General features: G+C 39.6%; 1 protein-coding gene across 6 annotated transcripts in view; it reads right to left on the minus strand.

Moving 5' to 3' along the window:
- LOC103181680 (ras and Rab interactor 2) overlaps window positions 1-19,489 on the minus strand; it is a 68,747-nt gene that overhangs the window by 26,883 nt on the left and 22,375 nt on the right. For 2 of the 6 annotated variants that reach the window (XM_042332862.1, XM_042332863.1), the window contains 2 exons: window positions 10,372-10,446; window positions 573-668 (listed from right to left, as the gene is read on the minus strand). In XM_042332862.1, the coding sequence (XP_042188796.1) occupies window positions 573-626 (54 nt within the window). In that variant the 5' untranslated portion in view covers window positions 627-668; window positions 10,372-10,446. Of the gene's footprint in view, window positions 1-572; window positions 669-10,371; window positions 10,447-11,587; window positions 11,607-11,937; window positions 12,045-19,489 lie in introns of those variants that run through there. The other 4 variants (XM_007898335.2, XM_007898336.2, XM_042332864.1 and 1 more) reach the window with 4 other exon arrangements.

The following is a 19,489-nucleotide window of genomic DNA, read 5'->3' on the forward strand; positions in this document are numbered from 1 at the left end:
TACCTTTTTATTTACATCATTTTCAATACAGCAGATTAACAATTAAAGGTTTGAGATGTCTTCCCAATGTGAAAGGCGCCGTATAAATGTTAATTGTTCTTGTTTTCATTATTACCTGATCGTACCTGAAAGCAAATTTATAATTTACTAACTTGTAAAGTATAGCAAGTAAAACAATAGGAAAACAATCCTTAGTAATATTTATTGTATTTAGGTATTAATATTTGTGACTGTAAAACTTAGTTTATAAGTTTGTCTCAGTCAGGGTAGTAACAATATTAAGATTGGCTACTTGCTGTCTGCTTTCCAAATCTCAAAATTGACTTTCTTATCTTCTGACAGTACCCTCCCTGAAGGTTGTCCTGTGGGAGGAAGGAAAAGCAGCCAGGGAGGATCCATTTCCTTATCACTCAACTAAGCTTCCACATGTATCAATCCATAGGATAGCACTGAGATTGCCTGAAGGCCGGACCCCTCTGCCAAGGAGGATAATGTGGCTGATAGTACAAGTTGGAGGCAAGGACAAAGTATAAACATATTTCTTTTGACAAAGCACAACAAGATCACAATACCTTAAAAAAGCTCCCTTTCCTGTTTGAATGACAGAGCTCGACGAGCCTGGACATTCTTGCCGTTTACTTGAGATGTTTTCACAGTTTGGCAGAGACCTACAACAAAAGACATTTAGTGGTTGTTCCATGTTGGAGGAAATTCTACTGCTCCCTACTAACTCAGTCACAACAAACGTTCTGCCAAAACTTTGCTAGCACCAGTCTTTCCCTGAACCAAAGAGATGTATGAATCACAGAACACACAATCCTACTTCATGTCCAACTGGGACAAATCATGTGGCAACAGCAGAGCTTCCAAGTTTTTTTAACCACTTCAACTTTTACAAATAAGATGCAGTTGCAGTTTACCAAGTAGAAAGGATGGGAAATAGTACTCTACATTAACATAGTTTCTATACTTCTATAAATTATTTGAAGGCAATTTGAGGTCAACAGCCTCTTGTGTTTACTTCACAACTGGAGCAATGACCAATTTGTATAGAACATGAAATAAAAGTCTGTTTACAACACAATCCGTTTAAACCAAGATTCATTTAGTCTTAGGGCACAGGCCTATTGTGGATTCTCCAGCACTGACAAGCTGGCTTCCTGCACTAAAAATGGCTGGGGATAACCTGACTACCCCCAGAAGTTGAACATTTTATTCTGTTTCATTATAACACGGACTTGAAATATTGGACGCAGATGACTGCAAAATAATTTGTTCTTATATGTGAAGCCACAAAGTGTTCTCACATGTGACACTTACTGTTTACAAAACTAATATGTACCATTTGCAAGCTGAACATTGCAAATCTGTTATGATTCTAGCTTTCGTTTAATAAAAGCCAAATTAATATAATATTTGCAATCCTGAAATAAAGAAAATAAGAATTCTTCAAGGTAACCAATGAACAATTTTTCTACAATGGAGAATCTTTTTCCATTGAAATAAAAATATTATTCCGAAGGATTTTCAACCCTTTGGTAGAACCTACTTCAATCAAGGCAACCGGGTTATAAAGTGGCATTTCAGATACACAGGATTGGACATAGTGTTAAATGGAAAAAGAATGGAAGCTGGTCTTAATTCTGGGTCACCAGGTCACCACCACATCACTTGAATACGCGATCACAGGAAGCTGCCTGATTAGTTATCATAGAATCATAGAACTATACACCACAGAAGGAGGCCATTCGGCCCATCGTATCCGCCAGCTCTTTGAAAAGTCAAATCAATCCGACTCCCCCGTTCTCTCCCCACTGCCCTGGAAACTTGTCCTCCCCAAATAATTATCTACTTCTCTCTTAAAAGTTGTTATCGAATCGGCTTCCACTGTGACCACTCTCACAATCTGAGGCACTAAAAATTGCTCACAAGCGGTTGTGACGGACTGGCTGGCTTCCAGCGCATTGCGTGTCTGCGCTTCCAGGAACTGAGGGTCTGCAGGAGATTCACGCCATTAGTGAATTCAAACTCTACTGAAACCCCTGATATTGTTGATGAGGTTTTATTTCTCTTCAACTATAATATACACACAACACACCATCTCAAACTATAATATACACACAATTCACCATCTCAACACGCTGAATATAACAAACACTAATTATTTTCCTCCAACTTTTATTATTATTATTATTATTATTAACTTCAAACCATCTTAATCATTTTATGGAGTCGAGAAGAGTTCACTTTTATTTAGGAATTAAAGAAAGTTGCATTTTAATGAAGTAATGGACATAAAAAAGCACAAGACCAGTTACAACTCAGTGATGCTTGTTTAAACAGTTATAGATGTAACTTTCACACAGAGATGGCATATGTAACTTTCACACAGAGATGGCACAAGTTGACTTGTGGGAAGTGGTAAATGTCACATACTGTTGCAGTAGGGGACCCTCTTCCAAGTTTCGGGCTGGTGCACATTGTTCGGGCAGAGCGAAGGGAGCTTTGCTCTGAATTTAACTGAGCTGTCCCTAATCTGAAAGCGCTCGATCCAAAAATTGGATGCCTGAAATGGGAAAGTGTTTAATTTCCTAGCACTAGCCAGATTTCACCTGAGGAGTGCAAAGGAATGCCAGAAATGGCAAGAGAACATTTAAAGGTGATTTTTGTCAGTCTCCATGGCGTGCAGATTTGTTGCCAAAACTTCCTTGTCCGAAAATGTTGCTGGTCAGCCACAGTGTTTGTAGCTGGGGGAAAGGCTGCATAACAGGAAATGCTGTATTTGTTCAAGGTAGTCCTTTGGGGTATTTTCTTAGTTCACTTTGATGCCATCTTGCCGTTGTCATCTTTATTTATCAATCTGATAATCAGTCTACAGTACGCTTTCCAAGCTCATAATGCCATCTAAGCAAAGACTGGTCAGCACTGAATCGGACCCAAGTAGTAAAGATAAACACGTCCTGACTCATTTGTCGAAATTGCTTACTCCAAAGCTTCCTGGCACCTATCTTTATTTACACCACCAGACTGCTTTTAGTTTGCAAAGTTTTCCACTATCTTGGGGTCAGACATCGAGACAAGCAAACCACATCTTGGCATCAGAACATGCATACACCAATGGCAACATCCTTAATACCATTTGAAAGGTCGGGCTAGGAATAGTTTATATGCAACAGTCGTACAATCTATCGATGATAAACAATCCAGTGCCTTTTAAATAATAGATTTTTAACAACTTATACAATTGTCCTTTTTGCTGGAGGAAAAACAAGCCTGGCTACAGCAAATTTTAAATGCAAAAGCAGGTTTGTAAGATTTGGATGATTTCACCACAATGACATCATTTAAAGCATATGTAGCACAAACCAAATATCTGAGGGAGGCAACAAGTCGCTGTGTTTGAGAAACTAACCACGCAAAGAGCAGTCAGTAAAACTGACGCAATTCCGAATACCAGGAGTGACACAAACAATTACATTAGCAGGGGATTAGTTTTATCGACCTTACTTCATAAAAACATCCTGCAAATACATAAACAGTGTACAAAAGCTTGGAGTAGCCTTTTCTGACTTTATTCGCAATCACAAGCAATGTACAGTGAATCTTAGCTAACAATGTTACCTGATTGAATTGACAATATGTAAAGTGGTAAACTTGGATTCCTCTATTTACAGCAGTAACCGGATCAGCTCTGTCTTTGCACCTTTCAACATCCATTTAGAACCCTTTACAGAATTTATTTCCATGTAACTTTGACAATTGTTAAAAATTTGTTAATCTGGTAGTCGGTAACATTCTTGCCTTAGCGTGAAAAGGATGTCAGGTCTTTTAAACACACGGGCTTTGTTGATACTTTAATACGGTCCTAGGGGAGTGCTGCATTTTCAGACGTGCCATTCTTTGGATAAGATGTTAAACTGAGGTCCCATCTGATGACATGATAAGCACTATGGAATCCAGGGATTATTATTATTTTACTGGACAAAGTTACCCTTCAAATGCACTGAGGCTTTGATACATTTCTGCTGTTGTGCATTGCTTTTATGGTCCAAAACACAAAGCAAACAGAGAACCCTTTTTTGTATAATCAAACACACACTCAAAAGTTTTAATACAGCCTATACTGGAGCTAGTTAACTGCTAGTGCTTGCCACATCACCAGGAGTGTGGATTTCTTTTGCTAAACCCGGATGATCGATTCATTAAAATCAAAACAATAGTGGATACCAGCCACTTGAGGTGTGTTCGTACTTGTTCCAAACTAGGTCAGCCTCTGACGTCATCAATGATTCACCTTTATACTAAAAATTCCCACTCTGATATATTTAGATGCTGGAATTTACAACAACAAGATGTTTGCATAGAATGTTACAGCGCAGAAAACAGGTGATTAGGATCAACTTTGTGCCATCTCTTATTGCACTCCTTGCTGTTCTCCCTAGTTCTACCATCCATAAATTTACAACCTTCTGACTCAGAAGCTGGAGTGCTATTGAACCAGCTAACACCTAACCTAGGCTCAAGTGTAGAAAGATTTACTATTTGGGTAAGGAGAGCGAGTTAACAATACTCTTGGTACAGCACTGTAGCATTTCTTCTGGAGAGGAAAAAAAGCATATACAAATTTACATAATGAAGTAATAATATGTACACATCATAAATGTACTGTAAAGAATGAATTAACAAAGATTTGTGCGGTACCAACAGTATTGAAACAACGCATTACTCCAAACTCCACAATAGCAAATCTGCTGCAATATCTGAATGGCTGAGTAAGAGAATGACTCAGTTACCAAGAAATACCCAAAACCAAACATAAGTATTCGATCGGGTTTTGCGATGTGGTTTGAATCAACTTTTGACTTGCCAATGTTCTTCCCCAATCATTCTCCCATGTAGACGAAGCCTAGTTATTCACATTTTTATCCCAAACAATATCTGTACTACAAACTTAGGGCAGTTTCTTAAAACAAAATAAAACAGCCGCTAAACTAACTAGCGCAAGAACCATCATTTGCAACAAACATCGGAAAAAATCTACAAGTAATTTCCTGCAGGAACATTGGTCCATCGACTATTACGGGCTGTCTAATTCCAACATTTTATTACAGGGCAGCCAAAGGTTTTGGGTGTCAGGGAAAAGCCAAGATAAAAGGGTGGAATAGTAACCATTAAGCCATTTACAATTCAGATACTCATCGGCACATTGTTCAGTACTTGGACTAAAACTGGTCAAGCTTCAGGGAGAAGAACATGATCCCAAAATTCACAGATAATTAATCTCTTTCCAAGCACATGATGGTTGGACTTGCGATCTGTAGCCCCCGAGTAATGTTCAACATGAACAATCATCAACAGACAATGCATACTCATCGATGGGATACATTTAATAATAATCCTTCCATTTGATATTGCGCCTTAATACGTCGGTTAGATGTCTCAAATCACTTCACAGAATATATTGTAAAGTGGATTCATTGTATATTTTGTGGGAGAAATGCGGCAGCCAATTGCACACATCTCACATAGAAAGGAAAAGTGGGAAAATTAGCCCAGGGCTGGAGCTATGCGCTCACTGAGCGATACTGACAGTAGCCACAAATAAGTTGATGAAAGAGCTCAACACTAATGACCTAATGCAACCCCTCCTAAGTCAAACATGCTCCTCCTGATCAGCAAACGGTAAAGACAATAAAATGTAACCAATGAAGCCATGCCCAGAATTCTGATTGAGTATTCCGAGAAAAATAGCTGCTTTCTCATTCAACAGCTGTGTATCTCTGGTAATCTCCTTCATGTTTCTCAAAATTAAAGTTTACTGCTTTTTCTTGACAATTCTGGGCACCGAGGCTGAGAGGGGTGAAGAAGGAAAGACGGTCAAAAGCACGGTCAAACATGTCTGTTTGGTGATGTATCTTGAATGTGGGGAGGGAGGAAGCAAGTTGGAGGGATCTGGGAATGGAGTTCGAGAGCATGGGCACCAAGTAGCTGAAAGCCCATTTGCCACTTACAGCTCTTGCGTATTCGGACCCATTGGTCTTGCCAATCCTTGTCCATCAAACTTCGACTCTCCAACATATAGGTCAAGTTAATACCTGCAACTGGCAAAACCATCGCATTCGGCAAAGATAATTTACTTGCAGCAATCTAAGGGTAACTAGCTCTCGATCTGGGAGCCTGCAATTAGAAATGTAAAAAAAATGTAAGCCTAAGCTGCCTTTTTTAAAAAAATCATAAATTCTGGAGGGATTCAATTTCTTGCCAAGTACCACTATTAATCCAGCAATGAGGTCATTATTTGCTGTAAACTTTATGCACACCACAGGACAACACTCTAAGCTCATGCAGGAGTCTCTGCAGAACCTCCTGACCGGAAAGAGTCACCAATTAAGTTAATGAAGGATACATAACGCGACTTAGTTTTGAATTCATGGTATTTAAAAGCTTGTACCAACCATGGTCAGCTGAAGTGGTAGGGGGTGATAGGTTTAGTAGGGCTTTTATAAAAAAAATCTACTAAATAATTGAGAAAGGGGAAAAAAAAAATCTGTTTTTAAACTTTCTATTACGCTAACTCACAATGCAGCGTTACAGGATTCCTCAAACTGTAAAGGAATTGCAGCTTTCTGCACTTTGCCATTAGTTGGAGGCAACTATGGATGTTCAATGTAATAACAGTACAATTTACAATTACATGTCACATTGGGAGGACGTCTCAAATTGCTTCATATTGTTGCTGGGCACCCGAGCTGGGGTAGAAACTGTTGTTTCGCCATAGTGAGCAGTTGTACTAAACTGAAACATTATTTACATAAGTGTTTACTATCAAGTGATTGTTTGAGAAATGCTCCACAAACACGATGTGCTGTTTTATGGAATTTGTAAACTTTTTTTAATAAAAGGCACGTACATTATCACTCAACTCTTCCTGACCTTAAGCTGGAGAAGAAATTCATTTAATTAACTGCAGTTTCAAGACTAACGTACAATATTGTGGAAATGAAATGCACAGCTGATAATGGGTGGTGCAGCTGATTAGAATAGACCCTTCACCGCAGGGACTTGGATTTGACAGTAACCCAGAATGAAGGGATGGAAGTCTCTCTCTACCAGCTGTAAGGATTTTATCTGAAATGAGTTTGGGTTGTTTGGGCCCAGTTCCCTGTAGGTACGAGTGGATATCAAAAATATTCCATAATTTAGCATCAAATGTCAATCTCAAATTCGAGATATTGGATCAGTGAGGTTGCTTTTCTGAAGTTTGATTGAAACTACATTTCGGGAGAGGAACAGAACAATATGTATTTGTGTCTGGCCTTTGCGTGAAGATTAACTAGTGTTGACCAGTTACAAAACCAGAGTAGCTGAATGGGCATCAGTCCATTTGTGACTTTTCATTGGTATCACAGCACAACATCGCAAAAACCACCAGGAGGAAATTGGTGAGACACCTGTCAATCTGACTCTGCTACATCAGGTTATCTTACCCGATATACTGTACGCTGCTTTCATTTTATCCATTTAATAGGTTTCCAGAAGAATAATCAATCTATTTCTCCCCCCTCTTCACTTTCTACCACTTGCTCCCTTTCTCCTCACCAATTCACTTTGCTCAGTCTTCTCCCTTTCCTTATTGTGCTCCCCACATACAACATTATCATTTCCACTTGCGAAATCTAAAGGTTTACTCACCCGCTACCAAGTTGGGGAATGCAACAGATCACTTTTGTAAATTAGGGCTTATTGTTCACAAATAGAGTCATTTAATTCCAACACAAAAGTCTAAATTATATTTCTGAAGCTTATTTTTCTTGCATTAAGTGCGTTTTGCAACACAGACACAAGCATACTTCCAAGAAGCTAGTGTTCACCCTCTCAGTTCCAACATAATACATTTAAGAGCACTTAGTCAACAAATTTATTATATAGTTTTATTTCTTTTTTGTGTTTTTTAAAAGAAATGCTTTTACTGTTTAGGAAATAGTTTCCTGGGAATATCTGCAAGCACAGGATGTTTATCTTTACTACAAGAGCAAACATTTCCTGTTAACTTCCTCCCTCCCATGAGATTTTACCATGCAACATGTGAAAAGATCAGTTTGATACCAATAGTTTTACTTTTTTTTGCTTTTGATCTATTTCCCTTTTCCCACCCTGGTTCCCCTGCCAGCCCATGTGTGGAGTCCTGTAGCTTGTGGAGCTCAGTGGTTAGAGCACTCGTCTCTCAAGCGAGAGACCTGGGTTCGATTCCTGGCAGGGTGAAACCTTGGGCAAGTTTCCTTACTTCACACACCTAATAATAATCCCTCAAGAAAAAAAAACAATAATAAATTGGTCACTTCGATCCACGACTGTTTGTGGGACACTGCTGTGTTCAATTTGGCTGCCACATTTCACCCACAAATATAGTCAATTCACTTTACAGTAAATTATGTGAAGCGCTTTGAGACGTCTAGAAGACGTGAAAAGCGCTATATCAAATGCAAGGATTATTATTATTATTATTATCCCAATCAAAGTGAACCAATATGTGCTCTCCTGACAAATTTCTGTACCATTACTGATGGAAAGTGTACTTGGTACAAAGCAATTTTCCCTGATGCAAGATCACAAGAGACGTATGAATAATAAAGAAGGCCCACTTCCAGAGTTCACAATTTACCATCTGCCCATTCATTTCATAAATGAATCCAGTGTCCTGGCCTCAATCACCTTTCCTGATAATCTGTTCCAGCCATTAGAACACAAAGAATGCAAATAAATAACTCCTGGTGTCTAAATTATCTGAATCTATGCCTTGTAAGCAAGGGAGAAAAAGTTGCATATTTGAGAGAAAGGAGAGTGAGAAAGTGGCACGTGCACAATTTGTTTTGCTCAGCTAGGAATTTGAAACATGCAGAAACCCATCAACATGCTTTGGAGTTCCTCATTCATATGGCACCTACATATGGAAATTACACTTCTTTAGAAAGGAATGCGCACTGTGTCTCAGTGGGAATATACCCCGCTTACCTAATTCCAGAGAGTATTAGATACAGGTTAGGGGGAGCCAAGATTTGAGGACCTCATTGCATTCTACGGGCAATGCTCATTACTATAGTTGCTTCCCGTTTTTGGAATGCAAACCATTAAAATCTATTAATAATGACCTTTCAATACATTAGATACATGTTAAAAACCTAAGTGCGGAAATTCTTATGGTGCTTTACAAAAAATGGCTTTGCACAGCCATGTACAGAGGCATTAAAAAAGAAATCTGCCATGAATTTTACAATGGAACTTTAGCAGACACCCAACAATCTGCAACGTGAAGCGTGGATTTTCAAAGTATAACACCTGCAGCTCTTCCCTGAGTTCAGGAACACAAACACAGAAGCGGTGCTATACCTACCTGCCCACTCAGGAGGAATCCTCCTCAAAAAAATCAACTATCACAAAGAGTACAGACGCAGGCACCAACAGTCAAAGATTTGCATGTTTGAACTAGACAAACATGCTTGATGTTTTTCCGGTGTACAGACACATCCACTTCTTAAAACTCACGCAAAAGTATTTGATATAGATTGCAGCAATAGTGTAAATTTACTTATAACACAGCTGCACTGTGGACCCCAGCTCACTACCCTGGCGTACAGCCAGGGCTCTTTGCATGTGGCCCATGGGTTTTTGATGTAAAAAAGGCCGATTTCTGGGTTATTAAGTGACTGCCTATGTCACTTTCTGTACAGAAAGCAGCCAGTGATGTTGTGACGACCTGAAAGTTGGTCATATATTCTTTTAGCGCGAGAACCAATTGGTTTGTGTGCACCTTGTGCCAGTTGAGCACATACACAATCAAACCTGTCTATCTCACCGAACTACATGTGTATAATTTGCTTGCAAGCAGATCTATAGCACACTGACTGTAGAATTACTTCATCAAAATACTTGAAATCTCTATGCACACTATTTTACAAATAGTCATTACATTTAACAGTAATTACCTGTGAGGCACTTTGAGGTGGTTTGATCTAAGGTGTTAAAAGAAATTCCTCCTTAAAGTTATAGCATTTGTTGTGCAACAAAACAGAGCATTCACTTGCTGTTGTGCAGATGCCTTTATTGAAGTAGATTCGGGTCATAATGGAATTCTTTCAACATTCAACAAGTTTGTACAGGTTAAATGTTAAATACAGCAGCAATTTTCTTCAGAGAGGAGGCACTTTATATGGCTGTGGCTGATCCTCAATATATTTTGACAAGCAACAAGGTCAATTTGCCCTCCTTTAAAACCCTTAGAAATAGATCAGTGAAGGCAGAAACGTGAAAAGCCAGAAGGAAACAGAATTTCTAGAGAATCATAAAGCAGAACTATGTTGTTTGTCTGCCTACCAGAATTGACTGTTCCCTCACAGTGGCATCTACACCATGGGTAGTTTCCTTCCCTTTCTGCTTAAAGGCAACCTGCTGGAAGTAAAGAAAGATTTGTCAGACAAAAAAAGGAAAACCATAAAACCAAAATTAAAAGCAGAGCTGAAAATAATATTACCAAAAGATAAACTAGCTGAAAACTACAGTACAGAGATGATTATCTGCAATAACTAAAACCAGACAAGCAGAGTATGGATGAACAAGCAGTGAAATAATTGGTCATCACCAAAATACAAATTGGTTACTGTGCTACTAAAACATTCATCCATCAGGATATACAATGTCATGATAGTACCATGCTGGGTCAGCTGTACTTTTCTCTCTCTAACTTTTCTTTTTCTTCAACTCTCTCTGGGTACTTTCTATTCTCTCTCGCTCCTACTTTCTCCAGTCTACAACCCCACATTCTTATCTGTAACACCCTTTGCCAAAGCATTGTTAAATACTTATGTCCACGTTGCCAGCTCACACTGTGCAGTTAAATTGCATTCCTTATAATCTCAAGTGAATGCATGCAACTACATAGCTTTCGCTGGAATATAATTCCTGAGTTCACTTCTACATCAGAGACCGATGCAGAAAAGTGGACCTTTGTTTCTGCAGTGCGCAGATAAGCAGCAATTAGGGCACTGCAGTAAGAATACAAACCAACCTCAAAAAGCACAATGTCTGTTAACAAGTAGTCACATTCGGTTTAAAAGGCAGATGGCACCTATTTCAATGTCAACAAATTTAGTGCACCCATAACCTTCAAAAACTCAATAACAATCCTTTTAAGGAACTGACCACAGCAATAAAGCTCTTAGAATTACATGGTACTAAGGCTACACTCTGTTGGAACTGAACTAAAAAATACCAATAAAAAGATTGCAATGACTTAGCACCTCTCTTACTGAATAGCACTGGATCCTTTCGAAGCTTATTCCGAATGAAGCATAGTGACAATACTGAAGGTACTTTGTGTGAAATTACTACTTACCTGAGAATGTAATGTTCAATTGGGCAATGCTTAAAAAGTCCAGTATGCAAATTCACTCAGGATTGTTTTTCTTATCATGTCTTATCATGGAAATTTACCAGAAAATGTAGGTCTAGCATAAAAATAACAATTGTGACAAACTCTCAGTGAATACAACAGGCTCTTCTCTTTAAAATATGAAACGATCACAAACCTTACCTTACATTACACGGGGCTTGACATAGAGAGTTAGCATTGTATTGCAATCTCTTCCTCAAACAGCACATGCTGGTTAAACAAACTTAAGGTGGAATTATGTTGCTGATTGTCGCAATAAATTCTCGCAATAGGAGTTCTTGCTAAGTTCACTCAAGTTTTGCACAAACATTGCTCGCAATCCAAACACAAAAACACACATGTGCAAGGAGCCACTGTTTTGAATCTCCAGCCAAGATATCTGAAATCTGACTAACCTCTGGTCATAACCAAACACATAATCAATACCAAGTAGTTTCATAAATCATTACAAAAGCACTGACTTTAAATGATCGGATTCTGAGCATACTTACCCATTGAGGTTCTGGATCATTTTAAAACACGGCGCGTGAAGTACAACAGAAACAAATGCTTCACCAAACACGGACTCAGAAAGAGTATCCTGCAGGCTCCTATCCAGTTACTCAGAGCAATTGCTTCAACTGAGCTAGCCAACAGGAAGAAAAGTACTTTAACAGACCATTTCTAATGAGGTCACTTATAGGAAACTTGGGTGTATTATCAAACAGTCTCACCCTTTGCCAACGTACTTTTATTTGGGATCTCAACCATTGTTATTTACATCCAGACTGATAGTTAGTGATCCATTAGGGACTTCCACCACCTCAAATAGATTCCACAATACATATAAAGAATATACTTAACTAGCTTTGTGCAGAAGTGCACTACTAATTTCTTTTCCAACCCATTTGTGCTCATGGTAAAGTAAAAACGGCACTGAGCTCCAGAAACTGGAAATATGTGCAAAAATATCATTGCACTTGGCCACCGTGCTCCTCACACCATGAGGCATTTATTTACATAGAGGATGGTTAACAGCTGGAATGGGTTATATCAGGAAGGGTGGTTGAGATTGGGATGCTGTAAGCATTCAAGAAACAGCTGGATGCTGTAATGGGATGACAGCAGAATGGATAGTCTGGAGGATGAGATCAAATGGGTCAAAAAGGCTTCTTCATTGGACCTTCCTCCTCAGGGTGTAGGTAAGCAGGGTCTGTCTTATGAGGCACTTGAGTCATTCTTGATGTTAGAAGCCCTATATCAAATGCAAGTATTATTATGAAAATATACTGAACACAAGGTGGCAGCAGTCCGAACATCACTGGTAAACCAATCTCTCTTCCATCACACTCTGATTAAAAACTAATTTCATATATATATATTTTTAAAAAAAGCTACCCTTACACTCCTGTCCTGACAGCATTTGACTCCTTTCTTCTATTCTGTTGAGGTATAGTTCCATGTTTACCTCGTCATTTAGTCTATATTCACACGTGAACCATGACAGTCAGTGTTAGCAATTTATTTGACTGCAGAGGACATCAGAGCAGAGCCTGACCCTGTCCTCACTAAACATCCGTACAAGAACACCTTCCAGCAAGGGACGCTGGAATAGAACCATTGAAATTTTCAACAAAGAAAAAGGCCATTCAGCCCATCAGATCTGATCTAGCTTTTAAGAGCAATTCTTTCTGTTCCATTTACCTGCACTTTACCCAAACCCCTGCAGTTTACTCCTTTTTAAGTATTTATGTAGTTCCCTTTATGTTCGAACAAAACTTTGCTCTTGGCAATTCATATCTCTTGTGTATTAGACAGTTTACAAAATGATTACTTGCCTCCTCACATTTATTAGTGTAGTTTACTCACATTTATGGCTGTAAGCTAATTTGCTTACTCACATCTAAAGCTGTGAGGTAATTTGTCTGCTGACATTGATAGCTGCAAGGAGACTAAATAGCCGGCAGTTTAAAACACTGCCCTTTCATATTTAGGTTTCGGAAAAGCCAAGAGTGAAAATCTATTTTTTTAAAAAAATAAATCTTCCTTCTCTCTTGAATCTTACTGGACTATGGTTCCTTGTGCACTGATGGTCCTCTGGTAAGTGACCAAACTGCCCATTCTTAGCGCGTTACCATAGAGGGCGTTACAGCTGAGCCTGCTCCAATCCTCACCTTACATCTTCATATTTCCAGATTTCAAGAGGCATCGATGGATAAGTCACCAGGAGTGGAGCCCCTACCTAATTTTCCCCTTCACGAGTTTCAGGGCATTGAGGTGAACTGAACTTCTGCCCTGGCTGAGATCAACTACTTCAGCACGGATTGGGAAGTGATCCTGTGGGCTTTCAATTTGTAATGCTCTGTGACAGCTGCAAAGAACCCAATTACCAATGTACATCAAGTCTATTGCACAGAACACAGAAGCAGCAAGGATAAAATAGCCTTGGAAGAGGAACACACAATAGTACAAAAAAGGATCACGTGACATTGAGAGCAGGATATATTTTGCATTCAAATTATTTGGGTGAATAACAATTAGATATTGTTCAAAATCTTTGAACCTGCTGCCATGTGGATCCAAGCATTCGAATGTCAGTTCAGGAAACACTAGGTTCATTCAACTTTAAATGAATAAATATTGGCTTATCTCAACTCAGTTCAGTTGCTGGGACCCACAAAGAGTTCATTGGCTGCAACAACCAGCTTTGGGAGTAATCATTTGAGCGAAGTTGGAAGAAGCGATTTGTCCCCATGAGAGTCATTGACTGGGACACCTCCAGAAGTTGAATGTCCCAGATTGTGAGTTATAACCAGTGCTGATTGTCACATCATACATTGCATTTTTCATCTCAGGTGGAAAATAAACATATAGATTTGAAAAGCTGGTGACCTGTGTGAGTTGAGTTGGAATGGCAGGATGGATCCAAACTCATTTTACATGAAATTCAGCCAGCCAACAGATAAAGAGAGACTTTCATTCCATCAGTCTTGCTGGATTCAATTCTAAATCCCAGAGGTGATTACCGACTGCAACACACATGATACGTTTTCATTTTTTGGCAAGTATTCTGAGAACATTAGAAGTTGCAGTTGACCTAAGGAGGTGCTATATTATAAAGGCATTGAATTACTCACTACTGACTAATAATAATAGCATTTGATATACTGCTGTATCACGTCATTTTCAGTAATGACAAGAAATATTCATAAAAAAATGCACACACACACACCAGTGGTGTCATTTACACAATATGTATGGTGTTCTGTATAAAGAAACTATAGACAGCGAGCTATACTAGCTAAGGTGAGTGAAGCTTTCTTAACAAGGTTCTCATGCAGTTTTAAAATTTAGAAAAGTTTCAGCATTTATTGCATGGCTTTGAAATATCAGTGGGTTCCCCAGGGATATTGGTGCAATTATGGAGGCACAAAAGACTGGCTTGAGCCACACCTGCTATTGTATACTTCCTGTAAATGTGAGCAAGGAGACTTTTAAATGGAATTTAAAAAAAAATACCCTAAATGTTCCAAAAGACCAGTTAAATTCCACTGTGCAGTTTTTCATTTGTTTCAAAGAGCTATGATTTCCTTGTTTTGAACTTAGTGCACCGAGCCTCTACTTAACATATTATGCACATTGTTTTCATTCAAAAATTCCATTCAATACAAATAAATGCAAGGTACTGCATATAGGAAGTTCAAATAGAAGGCACACATATCCATGTCCAGATAGAACTTGCCAGGGGGTAACCTGTGGTACTGTGTACAGTTCTGGTCACTGTGACATAACAGGACTGTACAGGCCCTTGAGACATCGCAAAGGAGAATGCTTTCTCTGTGTTAGGAATGAGCTATGGGGCATAATTAGATAAACTAGATATCTCAGAGAGGACCTAAGAGGTATATAAGAATTTCCAGCAATACCAAGGGAACAAGAGGGCGCAGGTTCAGGGCTACAAAGGGCAATTTCAGGACAGGCACCATGAAGCATTTTTTTCCACATTTAACTACTAGAACAGGTCAACAGGAAGAGTGGTTGAGGTCAGAATGCTGGACTCATTTAAGAAACAGTTTGATACTGTAAGGGGAAGATGGTAGGATGGGTAACTTGGAAGGATAAAATCAAATGGGCCAAAGGGCCCTCTTCATTCGAACCTCTAATTGTGATCCTGTGAAATAAACAATTTATTTGAATACAAGTATAAATGTCAATTACATTGCCATTCATGTCATGTAAATAGTTAAATTGTTACATTTCTTCATCACAGTGCATGTGTCAATTGAAAACATAATTATAAAACAATATATTAAAGGAGGCATCCGGTTATTTACAATAGTAAAAGTAATTATTATTATAAAGTGGAATTATTATTATTACAATAGTAAATAACAATAAAAATAATAATAATAATTCTTACACTTGTGGACCTTTCACATCGAGACAATGTCTCAAAGTGCTTCATAGGATATACTACAGTATGAAGTATATTTTGTGGCTAAAAATAACATAAATACAAAATGTATTCAACCAAAGTCACAGGTACTTCCATTATATCCATGTAATGCAACACTGACATCCATTAATGTACTTCCTGCAGAAAGAAGCATGTCTAACAATATAACTTACTATAAATTGTCAATAATAATCTTAGAAACCTTTTTTCTGCAGAGAATGCTTTATTTTTTAGATTGCAGATCGAAAGATTCTCACCTAATGCTAACATTTAAAAAAAATTAAAGCAGATTTTTACTAAATGAACTACACAGAACATAAAGTCACAGGAATATGGAAGATTTCAAACCTCTGTAAATAGTTGACATATTAGAAATTTAGGACAAAGCTTTTCACTTTCTGATGCAATGATCAATCTGCCTTTGAAGTCTGACACAAGAACAGCTGAAACCGATACAAAGAATCCAGAAAAACAGTAATTGTGTTTTTGTCAGTCCTCTTTCACTTGTACTTGCAATGATTGGCTTACATAAGTTTTGCTCTTCACAGAGATTTAAGTTCACTCACACTCATGAGACTCGCTCAGTTACTAGACTTACTCCAAAAGGAATATTTATTGATATTTATTGTACAGGTTTCAACTCCTTTCTCAATCGCCCCCCCAAAATAATTCCCCCTCAAAATACTTAAAGAAGGTTTCCACGTTGTACTGCAAAATTGAAGATGCAATGATTTTATTTGCGGGTTTATAAATAACCAGTCGTTTTTCTTCAGTCATCAACACTGAATGGCAGCCCATATCACCATGAAATGTTTGTTTTCAGTATAAAACCGTCCCTGTTTTGTTGGGGTGGTTCACAACTAATTATCCATAAGATATATGGGATGTGAAAAGCACGTCAAGCTCACTCCTTCCATACACCAAGCAAAACCCAAACCTATCATGTACTTTACTCCACTCATTCTCTCTCCTGAGGGAAAGTGTTGAATAAATATAATAATGCCCTGAATGTCAAAGGTAATCAACAAAAAAATTCAGAAAATTAATTAATTTCCCCAAATCTCACGTATTCAACCCTGACCTCCTTCCCCTGGGAGACAACATAACCCTAATCTCCTTCAAGTGACTATTTTTCCATCTGTGAGCAAAAATAGGGAAAACCTGGTAAGTGGTGCAGTGGGAGTAAGTAATGGAGGGAGAAAGAAGCACAAATAAGTGGGTGCCTGTCCTCAATCAATGTCCACACACATATGGGCTGAAAATTTAGTCCATGTTATGCATATCACGTTTGCCAATGTTGGCTGTCAATGGGATTTCCCCACTAGAATTGTGCATTATCAGCATAATGCCAACTGGTATTTCAATACACTTTCTAACAGGGGTTTGGAACACACAAGCCAAATTGATTTTTCTCTCCTTAGGCCAGAGCCTACAAGACAGAATGTAGCACTCCAATTACCTTTGATGGGCTAATTCAGCACAGATCAATGATCAGACATGCATCCTACAGATCTGAATATGGCTCTGCCTCTGCTCTACAGACATGCATAATTCTGCCAATGGGGTGTTGGTTAAATTTTAATGTTAATAGCTGGATTCCCTACTAACATTTTAATAATGTTAAAAGCCTTAGGGGTATTGGACTGCCAAGACCTTTAAACTGAAATTGTTATGCTTAAATTGCCTATAATTAGACAGAAGTTAAAATAGCATAAGATTATATCACTGATGTAGTCTCACATAATTTGGCTTCTTTGGGAAATGCACCACTGTGTTCACCTTAATAGTGCTTGCATCAAGTCCTGGATGAATATCAGCAAGACTGAGGCCCTCCTGACTGGCTGGATCAGCACCTCAACACCTCAGTGGCAGCATCAGCATCCACGGTTGCACACTCCATCTCACCAAGCCAATCAGGAACCTGGACATCTTGTTCGAAGCTCAACTGTCCTTTCTCCCCCACATCCTGGCCATGATACGCTCTGCCTTCCCCCACCTCTGCAACACTGCCCGACTCCGCCAATGCCTCACCTCTCAGGCCACCGAACCCCTCAAGGCTCGATTACGGAAACTCCCTCCTTGTCGGCCTTCCCAACTCTTCCCTCCACAAACTGCAGATCATTCAGAACTCTGCACCTCGTGACCTCTCCCGCACCAAGCTCCATGACCCCATCACCTCCACCCTCACCCGGCTCCATTGGCTCCCCATCCCTCAGAGGACAGAATTCAGAATTCTCATCCTCACTTTCAAGACCCTCCACAGCGTTGCCCCCTCCTACATCTCTGACCTGCTGAGCCCTATCAACTTGTCCGCTCCTTCTGCTCAGCAGGCTCCGGCCTGCTCCAGGTCTTCCACTCGACCTGCCCGACCATCTGCGGCCGGGCTTTCAGCCTCTCTGCCCCCACCCTTTGGAACTCCATCCCACAATCCCTTCGCCTTGCTCCCACTCTTGCCTCCTTCAGTGGCATGACTCAAGACCCTCCTTTTTGACCTTGCCTTCAGCACCTTCCTACCCCCTCTGCCCTCCCCCATCCCAACCCTGCCCTCCCACTAGGTCAGGTCCTGATCCCTGACTGTTCAGCACCTCGGGACATCTTGTTGTTGTTCATGCAAAACGACTGATGCAATGGATTACAAGCAATGTTTCAAAACTTCCTTCCTGAATACGTTGATAGTAGTTGTTTTTATAAATGATTCAAAAGACATTCAGAGAAATCCGAAAATATAAGACATATTGTAAACTCAAAGTCTTTAGCTCAATTTACAGTTCACCTTTGGCTTGCTAACAAAACTAGCGCTATCAGCCACAGCCACCATTGCAAAGCAAAGGTTGATATTTAGATTACTGTAAAGATAATGCTTTAAGTTGTTTCACTACAGTTCAACTGAAAGTCTATACCACTGATCTTTGTTCTTTGACATATTGTAGTTTCTGAAGTTACTGCAGCTGTTAGTAAGATTTACAAGGAGACAAACAAACAATTTATGTTTGGTTTCCATTGCAAAACTAAGTGTATATTAAGAAATCATTTAGATAGTCCAAATTTTTTTCATTTCCTTTAGCCATAACAGCCTCCTGGAGAGAGTTAAGTACCACAAATCCATGAATGGGCCAAGAGGGTCTCACTACTGACTTTACCTTTACTGAGGGAGTTGATCTGCCCTCTGACCTAGTTAAATTGCAGTGGCATTCTCCTGAAACCCAAGTGTGAAAATAAAAGAGATCAGCTTTTACTCGCGCGCCAGGTTTGAATCAGTAGTAGCAGCTACAGGACAGTATAGCCTGTAAACAGTGTCTCCCTCCCTCCCACCCACTGTCTGTCTGTCTGTCTGTCCTTCCCCTGCAGGCTGCTTGTTGGTAACACAATGAGCGCCCCCTCAGCCTCCTGCAGGCTGACAATGTCCTACTAAACCTGCCGCCTCTCATCCCAGTGTGCGCATCTTGGCTGCCGCCCCCGACCGAGCTGGCCCTCCCTCAAAATGCCCCCCTCCCTGCAACTCTCCCGCTCTGTCCTGCTCTCTCTCCGCCCTCCCCGCCTCCTATCTCTGCTTGACACCCCCCACTGCCTCCCTCTGCTCCAGCCTGGGAATCCTCCGTCGGTCTCAT

The sequence above is a fragment of the Callorhinchus milii genome, unplaced genomic scaffold (assembly GCF_018977255.1).
Source record: "Callorhinchus milii isolate IMCB2004 unplaced genomic scaffold, IMCB_Cmil_1.0 Scaffold3, whole genome shotgun sequence".
Lineage (NCBI taxonomy): Eukaryota > Metazoa > Chordata > Chondrichthyes > Chimaeriformes > Callorhinchidae > Callorhinchus > Callorhinchus milii.